The sequence below is a fragment of the Harpegnathos saltator genome, unplaced genomic scaffold (genome assembly GCF_003227715.2).
Source record: "Harpegnathos saltator strain DR-91 unplaced genomic scaffold, Hsal_v8.6 scaffold126, whole genome shotgun sequence".
NCBI lineage: Eukaryota > Metazoa > Arthropoda > Insecta > Hymenoptera > Formicidae > Harpegnathos > Harpegnathos saltator.
This window is the reverse complement of record NW_020229902.1, coordinates 657,711-667,338: the sequence shown is the minus strand read 5'-3', so window position 1 is coordinate 667,338 and position 9,628 is coordinate 657,711. Positions and strand designations below refer to the sequence as shown.

The 9,628-nt window shown below is 41.4% G+C and overlaps 2 protein-coding genes across 5 annotated transcripts in view; one reads left to right on the top strand and one right to left on the bottom strand.

The window, feature by feature from the left end:
- The first annotated feature begins 210 nt into the window (after positions 1–210).
- On the top strand, positions 211–5,204 carry LOC105187559 (pancreatic triacylglycerol lipase). 2 transcript variants are annotated; one of them, XM_011148448.3, is made up of 6 exons: positions 211–935; positions 1,016–1,119; positions 1,574–1,881; positions 4,544–4,642; positions 4,727–4,972; positions 5,061–5,204. In XM_011148448.3, the coding sequence occupies exons 1-6, from the start codon at positions 444–446 to the stop codon at positions 5,132–5,134; spliced, it is 1,323 nt and encodes a 440-aa protein (XP_011146750.1). In that variant the 5' UTR covers positions 211–443; the 3' UTR covers positions 5,135–5,204. The 2 variants fall into 2 exon arrangements, with proteins under 2 accessions (XP_011146750.1, XP_011146751.1); XM_011148449.3 differs by having other exon boundaries at positions 212–935; positions 1,574–1,857.
- Nost (Nostrin) overlaps positions 5,154–9,628 on the bottom strand; it is a 24,831-nt gene continuing 20,356 nt past the window's right edge. For 2 of the 3 annotated variants that reach the window (XM_025307081.1, XM_025307084.1), the window contains exons 6-10: positions 9,415–9,539; positions 8,092–8,559; positions 7,381–7,710; positions 7,127–7,279; positions 6,381–6,800 (exon numbers count right to left, since the gene is read on the bottom strand). In XM_025307081.1, the coding sequence (XP_025162866.1) occupies positions 6,381–6,800; positions 7,127–7,279; positions 7,381–7,710; positions 8,092–8,559; positions 9,415–9,539 (1,496 nt within the window). Of the gene's footprint in view, positions 6,801–7,126; positions 7,280–7,380; positions 7,711–8,091; positions 8,560–9,414; positions 9,540–9,628 lie in introns of all 3 variants that reach the window. The other variant, XM_011148450.3, reaches the window with a different exon arrangement.

The following is a 9,628-nucleotide window of genomic DNA, read 5'->3' as shown; positions in this document are numbered from 1 at the left end:
TCATCTCAATTTTATGTATACCAAAGGGTGTTTACCCGTAGAGCGTCAAATAAATAAATAAATAAAATTCTGTTCTCACAACTGTTACCAAGGACCTTGAAACTTAAAGCTGACTGCTCTTGGTGGCAGTATAGTTTACATAATAATCTGTGATCGAGAAAGAGATAAGAACAAAAACGTTTTCTTGATAATCCTACGGTCAAGCAACAACCAATATAATTTATCTATCCAGTAAATCACACGTGTCGGTAACATGTACGTGATATATAATTCCCTGTTACGTAACGCACTTAAACGTACATATTTGAGCCGATATTCTAATATCAATGTTATGCTACTGATACATGTTTTTACTGGGTAGTAAACGTGATCGAGCGCTTCGTATATAACTGCACGCCAACAGGAATGTATTCACAACATTAAGATTCGACGTGACGATAAGGATGTACGTCGCTTTCGCAGTCGTTCTATTCGTGCTCGCTGGCGAGTCTGCCAGACTGACTGTTCCAAATCTTCTTAGTAAATCACAGACCCATGTGGCTCAAGTATTCCGTAATCTGCACAATTACACGTCGAACGTTGCGGAAACCTTGCTGCAACCCAACAATATCAGCCTGGCGAATTTTACGTACAACCTGCCCACGAATGAGTCCCAGTCTAAACTGATGGATTGCTTGGGATTGGGTGAAAATATTGCGAAGGTTCTGGAACAGCACTTTATGAGCGAGCCCAACGGAAGCTACGCGCTGGATGTACGATTCTTCATGTCCACCAGAAAACAGCCACGTCGTGTGGAAGTAGTGCTTGGCGAACAATTCGGTCTACAGTGGACGGACTTCAAGATAGAACGACGGACGATGATAATAGTGCACGGTTTTTTGTCGAGTGGCGGAGTTGATTGGGTCAAGAACATGGAGAAGACGTGTCTCGAGTGGGTAAGTGATTAGCCGCGATATCACGATATATAAATATATATCGATATATAAATGCTCATCTTGCGTTAAATTATCCGTAGAATGACGTAAACGTAGTGGTGATAGATTGGAGTGCTGGTAGTAATACGTTGAATTATTACAAGGCGGCGGTCAATACCAGGATAGTAGGATATCAAATCTCAAAGTATGCATAAACGCGTGCGATATGAGAATATAACTCCACCCGAAAAATGCAAAAGTTCAAAAGATGTCGATTACATTGCAGTTAATGCCTGATAAAAGGCACACTGATAGTACTTCATTAAAATTAAAAAAATTACAAATTACATTTTCACTTATTCCGATTAATTATATAAATATATATATATATATATATATATACATACACCGAGACATTCTCAATTTTTTTATGACATTATCTTTTTCTAAATAATATCACTGTCTAAGATAAATCTCGAAAATGCCTAAAGGTCATATAAAAAAATAATCGTAGAAGTGCTTCTAAGATGTTTTATAGATATTTATGTTATTTGTGTCACTTCAACCCGTTTAATTTATGTTCGTCTGTTTGTCATACATCTTTTGAACAATCGTCCTATCGATTCGATCGTTTTCTTAAAATCAACTCGTTTGCAAAGATTTATAGAACATTTAACGAATACTACGATCAACGACAAAGGACCAGATACAAGTAATTGGGGCCCTTTGCATCTGATAGGACATAGTCTCGGCGCTCACATTTGCGGAGTTACCGCGAAGGAATTGAAGAAGCGAAATAACAAATGGCTGGTGCAAAGGATCACTGGTTTGGATCCAGCTCAACCCTGTTTCAGGAATACCGATCGATCGATTCATCTGGACGCCAAGGACGCTCCATTCGTTGATGTGATACATACAAACGGGAGGCATCTTCTAAACTTAGGTCTCGGTCTTCCTGAACCTATAGGTACAACTTATGCAGAGTGTTTCTGAATTCTGTTTTTCTGGTTTCTGTGTTTCTGGTCTGTACAAACTTTCAGGATATGTTTCAGGAACTAAACAAGCAGAAAATATCATATCAGAAAATGTCATATGAACATGGGGGGTCGAAAACGTTTACTTGTAAAGTTATGACGATTCGAAATTTTCCTGCAGTAGAAGAAGAGTCACGACAATTCAAAGAGCCGTTTTGAGAAAAATTTTCTCTCTTCAACATCAGATTCAAACAGTTCTCGAACAGTTCTTGGAGCACCATTGTTGGCTGTTACCGGCCTGAATTGCCCAATTTCTCATAATCGCCGATTAATTGCTGAAGTTTGATGATTTGGAGTTCGACGGTCTGAAAAAGTTTAGAAAAGTCTGAAAAAGTTCTTCTTCTGGCGGTGTTTGAAAACTCTTGTTTATTCTGCCCCAGTACCAGATGTTGCAACTCTTCGTCAGCGGATCCTGGATGGCTGCGACATCATCCGTAATATATCTGGTATTTTCCAACGGGTTCGCCAATCAGCGACGTGCACAGGCTTCCTTGGAATAATATAACGGAGGGCATTTTGAGCATTTGCTATAGCAAGTGTATTGTCTTGTTATATCCGTAGAAATAAATAAATACAGTTTGCACACAGAGAGAAGGATTTAGTTGAATTCAACAAATGCTTATTTGTAATAGTCCAAATAAATTTTTTGATTGATCGAACGAAATTTTGTTTGACGCAACAAAAATATTTTGTTGCAGCTTAGTTCCAACGAAATGTTTTTGTTGCGTCAAACAAAATTTTGTTCGGTCAATCAAAAAATTTATTTCGACTATTCCAAATAAGCATTTGTTAGATTCAACTAAATCGTTCTCTCTGTGCACCTCCTATACGATTTAACGTTATAATTTCTTCTACTGCAGAAAACCCGTTCAAACCGTTATAACTCTGGAAAAAAGCGTTTTCGACCCCATATTTATATGACATTTTCTGCTTGTTTTGGTGATCCTGAAACATATCCTGAAAGTTTGTACAGACCATTCAGAAACACTCTGTATAATATATTAGGTGTACAACTTTGCTTCCGCCGTTTTCCTATAGATGGCTTTAGCGGTAAGTAGTGGTCGAAATAAATAGATCATAGACGTCATGCAATAAACTTGGGCATCTGTCAACATGACCCCATAGAAACATTAGTCGATTTGTATCTGCAGCATAAAGTTATTTTCGATTGAAAATGTCAGTTTACGAGCCAAATTCTCGTCATTTGCGGGAGGTTTTAATTTTCTGCTTCAATATGAAGAAATCTGCGGCTGAGGCTCATCGATTGCTCTCAAATACGTGTGGTGAGGCCGCTATTAGTGAAAGAACGTGTCGTGAGTGGTTTCAACGCTTCAAGAACGGTGAAGATTTTCACGTCGAAGACCGGCATAGCGCTGGAAGAGAGAAGGTTTTCGAAGACGCAGAATTGGAGGTATTACTTAATGAAGACTCGTGTCAAAGTCAAGAAGAATTGACACGATCATTGGGAGTGACTCAACAAGCAATTTCAAAACGCCTCAAAGACATGGGAATGATTCAGAAGCAAGGAAATTGGGTGCCGTACGAGTTGAAACCGAGAGATGTTGAACGGCGTTTGTTTGCTTGCGAACAGTTGCTTGAAAGGCGGAAAGACGGAAGGGATTTCTGCATCGCATTGTGACTGGGGACGAAAAATGGGTTCATTACGATAACCCCAAGCGCAGAAAATCATGGGCATATCCCGGTCATGCTTCCACGTCGACGGCCAAACCGAATATTCACGGCTTCAAGGTCATGCTCTGTATTTGGTGGGACCAGCTCGGCGTAGTGTATTAAGCTGTTAAAACCGACTGAAACAATCACAGGCGATCGTTATCGAACGCAATTAATGCGTTTGAGCCGAGCATTGAAAGACAAACGGCCGCAATACAACGGGAGACACGACAAAGTGATTTTGCAGCATGACAATGCTCGACCCATGTTGCGAAAGTGGTCAAGATATACTTGGAAACGTTGAAATGGGAAGTCCTACACCACCCGCCGTATTCTCCAGACGTTGCTCCCTCTAACTATCACTTGTTTCGATCAATGGCACACGGCCTGGTTGACCAGCACTTCCGGTCTTATGAAGAAGTAAGAAATTGGATCGATTCGTGGATCGCTTCAAAAAATGACCAGTTTTTTCAACGCGGGATTCGTACGCTGCCCGAAAGATGGGAGAAAGTAGTGGTCAGCGATGGACAATACTTTGAATCGTAAATGTATAACCAGTTTTTTACGATAAAGCCTCGAATTTCGAAAAAAAAACGGCGGAAGCAAAGTTGTACACCTAATAGTACAGTAAAGGTGACTTACCGCGCTTCCTTTATATGATAAATATTTCTAACAATGTGGTTGAGATATTAAATCTATAGATAAAAGGAAGCGCATAAGTCTGGATACGACGTTACATTACATTTTAGTTACATATGTAAGGTATATAAACTACATACACTTATATATATAATGGAACTTTCATACACACGCACATATATATGAATAATAAAAAAAGAGACATTAGAGAAGTAAATGGAACTCATACGTCCCCTTTTTTTAATGTCCCTTTTTTTATTTTTCTTTTGACGTTTTTGCTTACAGGCAGTATTGATTTCTATTTAAACGGTGGTAAAACGCAACCTGGCTGCAAAAAAGACAAATCGTTAAACATTATATCATATTTAACAATACCCGTCGACGGTTAGTATTAATCAGATGATCGTATTGAATCGTAAATTGATCGTAAAGAATAAATGGTTGCCAAGTGCGTTATTAAATTTTTAGTGATAGAACAGGCGACATGTAGTCACGGACGTTCCTACGAATACTTCACGGAATCATTGATGATTGCGAATACATGCAATTGCACCTTTTGGGGATATCCTTGGGATTGGACGTCTAAAAATATATCCAACATAATCGTAAATCCGTGCAATCACGATACCTGCGCGGAGATGGGCATTCGAGCTGAATTGTACAACAAACGTGGAACATTTTACGTGGCTACCGCGAGTAGCAGTCCATTTTGCAGTAAATATTCCTTGCATTGTACAATAATATAGTTGTTCTTATAATGATACTACCGCTACCGCGGCGTCTCATTTTGATATTTTTACAGTCAACAACACTGACGCCCTCGAGGAAGTGAAAAAGCAATTGGAACAGGATTATTATGATGAAACCGAGAATTGAAAAGTTGCGGCACAACCACTATTGATTAGACAAGTTATTATATTTCTAAATAAATGCGCTATCAACTCCATCGGGTACAATATGCTTAAATAACCGATATATTCATATATGTACAGTTGAAAATTTTCACATACGATTGAAAATTTTCACATAATACAAATAATAATATTTACAGTGTTCTCGTGTTCATTTTAATGCGCGTCTTTATTAAATGCGATACGCGCGTGTAAGCAGGCGCGATGTCCGCTGTTCCAAAAATTGGATTATTTTCTCATAGTATAGTAGTAGCAAGTACATTCCTTAATAAATTAAGAAAAAAAGAACACGAGAAAAACTTGGTCGTAAACGTGAGATACGCGATGTACGTATACAGCGTGCTCGGAAAATATTAAAAATAATTTAAAGATGAATTGACAATTTTGGAAAAGAAAACCATGAACTATAAAGAAATGATCACATATAATTATTATATCAAGAAATAAGAGTATGCCAACTGTAAAGGATCGATATAACCTTGTGCTAGCGGAATAGTCACTGATAAGATAATATCGCGATTATTTTGTAAGCATTACCCCGTAGTTAGATTAACTAACGATGATCGTGTCGTATTTAAAAATTATATATAAAAATATCAAGACGTAGCTCGTAGACTTCTCCGTTTTCATTATTACGATATTTTAGCACTTGATTCTCTTTCTCTTATTGCGCGTGTATATAAAAAAATATATTGTTTATAGCAACGCGAAATCTCGACGCGATTCCCTATACTTTTCCAATATACTGTATATCCTTAACAAGAATAGATAAATAGTCAGATTTCATACAAAATATCGATCTTCTTTTTTCTCTCTCTCTATTTCTGTCTCATTCATTTTCGGAGCTTTATAAATAAACTAATCGCAGTGATACCAACGATACAAATGTGAAATATAAGCGAATAGCAACGACACGACTAAGTTAATTCCGCTGGCGCGGAACTCCCCGCGGTGACCATCTCGCACATGATGGTAACTACTATTTGGTACTAATTCTCCAGTCGTTCTACCGATACTCGACTTGCGCGCGTAAAATAATCGTCGCGTGAAACGTTATTGGCACATTATAATACTCTTACCTAATTTTTTAGCGAAGCCAAACAGAAGCTGCTGCGTGAGAGAACCTGCGTCGTCACGCATGCGGATTCCGCGAGCATTAACGAGTTGCGCTGAACGTATTCGTTGATGTGGGGAAACATCGTTCGCATGTATCAATGAATGACTTGGACGTAAGTAGCGGGAAATATGCCGGTGCGACCTCTGCACTCGCCTATCCACCAGCCGTCCGCCTGTTTCTGATGCACGGTTATCAAATCGCCCGGACTGAGACTCAGCTCGTCGTTCAGATTCGCCGAGTACTGATAGATCGCGCGACATTGCTCTGCACGCTCGGTCTTTGCCGTCACTTCCGTACCGTCAACGTCTTGGTTGTTGTTGTCCTCTGAGTGACTGCTAAATTCGTCGAAATCGCTAAAGTCGTCCTCGTCCGGAGGATTCTCGGAGTTGCCGTCGCCGGCCGTCCGATCGGCCCAGTCGCGGTTCTCGGCATCCTGATCCTTCGTTAATTGCATCTCCAGCTCATCGTCGCCGTCCTGAATCTCAAAGGATTCATTCTTTGCCCAAGAAGGAATCTGCAAACACAAAACGTCATATAATTTTCATCACGATATTTCTTTTACCCTACACATTCGTACGTTTAATGCGAGACACAGCCAACGAATTTTCATCTCTCAGAACACCGTATGTATATTAAAAGAAATCTCAGGATTAGATAATCGCATTATCGCTCAATTTTTCTATTTATCAGTTAGATAACATTTGTCACATCCGATATTCTCAGTCAGTCGGTTTCTGTTTTTATGCCAGCAGTATTCATCCGTCATCAACTTCTTGACAGTTAATGCTTTATTCGTACTGAACATCATAAAATACCTAAAGCTTTGACAAGTGATCATACCTTAAGAACACTTTGCTGTAGGCCCTGCTTGTCTCTCGAGACCAAGATGTGCTCCGATAACGGATGTTTGCCTCGTTTGCTACCCTCCACTTCCGCAAGCGTACCGCTGACTTTGTATCTGGCCGCTTCCAAGTACAATAGCATCGAGCGCATCTGCGGAAAGAAACAACAATCGCGTTATATGGTAAATATAATTGGCGTCATGGAGGTATCATTCGTAAATATCATTAAATTCGCAAATATCGAGAAATTACGTGATGCAGCTTGTCCGTCACATTCTGCGTGCTCTCATCAGCAGCGAACGCTGGTGTCTTGATGAAAGCTCGATGCAACGTTTCCAGTCCTTCACGGCCCCGCTTCTCCCTTTCTAGGTCTTGTCTGATCAGATGCAATACCCTCACCAAAGCTTGCTTTCGCCGTTCACGGTTCATCGCTAACGTGACATGCTCAGCGTAGAAATCGGGCAGCAACTGTTCCGCATTCGTCGTGTCATTACTGTCTATCCGGCGTATGAGATTTTTTAGGATCTCAACGTCTTGCGATACGTTGCAGCTGCGCACAGGTGTCTGCAAGCGATCGGCGCTCTGAAAATAAAATAGAAACGTCTTGTTTGTCAATCTAAACTACTCACTTGTTGATCTTGTCGCTCGCTTGCGATGACCTCGTTAATTAATAGAATAACTAGAAATAACGCCTTCCGAAAATATAATGAATGAACAGAAGTTTGCTTTATCTCTTAATAAACCTCTTTTTTAAGACGAATTATTCTAAATACACAAGGAACAGTAACGCCTACAACGGAAAGGAAATTTTCTTTCTACCAAGCGACACGCACGCAAAGACCTTCACGAAAAGACAGCCGGCTTGTCTCAACGAGTCCCAAGATGACTCGTCAGGAAACGTCATATTCAATCTTAAGCGATATAATCAATCTTCCATCCGTCGCATATATGACGACGTATTACCTGCTGCAGTCGCGGCGCGAGTGCTTGCAGATGTGCCAGGTATACATTGGCCAGGTCCTTCAAGGCGCTCAGCCGCTCCTCCTCGAGCAGCTCCATTTGCTTAGCACCCTTCCTGACGGTGCTTTCGTATTCCAGTCTGGCCCTTTCTGCTCTCACGCTCACCGTGTAAAACTCCGTGTCGGCCCTACGCGACGAGTCCTCAGCCTTCCTCCGTCTGGTCTCCAGCTTGCTCGCCTCCTTTTCCGTCATGTGATGACTCGACGACTTGGTGTTGTTGTTCTGCTGACTCTGACTGATGGTCTGCAGCCGTGCCAGGTCCTGCAGCCTCTCGTTCTCGCGGGCGCACGCGAAGCTGTGCTTCTTGCTCTTGGATGCGATCCCGCGCCATTCCTGAAGCGCCTTGGACGCTTTGTCCACCGAGTTCTCGATGGACTTTCTTGATCGGCCCTGCGCCTCCGCTACGCCCACCTGAAACAAGCGCGTCCTTTCGTCAATCACGTCAGCACTCAATCGCTCAGCACAGTGTTTCCGTACTGATAATCTTTGAGATACGCGCCGCAATATCTGACATTCACCGCGATTGTATACACTTGTGTCTCCGCATCGAAGTCTTCGCCAAGAGAAAGTCGACTCGACGTTCGCCGAGAAATGCGCGCAGAGGAGAACGGTCTAAACACGCGGCGATCTTATGGAAAGTTATTAACCGAACATTTGTAAAACTCGACAAACCTCCTCGTCAATCGAATACGCACGAAGATAAGATAAGCCTTCAAGGCTTTGGTGTATCGTATCGACTTACGAGATACTATAATTAATTAATGAGGGCAACTGGATAGCCAATAAAAGCCAAATCGTAATTAACTGCAAATTTTACGCGTGAGATTTTAGGTTTTAATACTTATCAAAATAACACTTATCAAAAATTGTATATAATAATATATACGTATAGTAAGATAATATACAGTGTCCTATTAAATAAGATTTGAATCTAACTACCTTTGGTATGGTGATCAACTTCGACACTATCATCGGTAGGTCACAATGCAACAAAGAAAGATGATACTGTTGAGTACGGTTTGCTGCTTCTTATCTACCTAATTGTCATCCTCGCAGATAAATCCTCGTTTCGAAGGCACGACTTCATTAGCCGAGAGTGATACTTCCTACTTTGACGCGGTTTTTTTACAATGATCGCGCCTGGGACTATGCGGCATTACGTAAGCGCAATTGCCGCGCTGAGTGACGTCACTTTTTCCCTCGGAGTCCCCCTCGCTCGCTTTTGCAATACGCGACGCGTAATTATCTGCCGCAAGTCGGACTTACTCGGAGCGGTTTGGCGAGTTGCTCGCTCAGCGCGATGCCCCATACCCTGTGGGCTTCCGCGGCAGCCTCCATCTCCTCGCCGACACACCTCCATGCCTCGTTCACACCTCCGCTACTATTGCCACCTGCATTGCAAAAGACACTCAGAAGATACGCTCCGCCGACGTGGCCGCCGCCCGACACCGAAATATCACATTGATATCCACAGATGCAT

Excerpts from the sequence above, each read along its gene's own strand:
- LOC105187559 (XM_011148448.3), top strand. The coding sequence starts at position 444 with ATGTACGTCGCTTTCGCAGTCGTTCTATTCGTGCTCGCTGGCGAGTCT. Across the intron at positions 1,120-1,573 it reads GTAGGATATCAAATCTCAAA|ATTTATAGAACATTTAACGA; the intron begins GTATGCATAAAC and ends TCGTTTGCAAAG. Across the intron at positions 4,973-5,060 it reads GAGTAGCAGTCCATTTTGCA|TCAACAACACTGACGCCCTC; the intron begins GTAAATATTCCT and ends ATATTTTTACAG.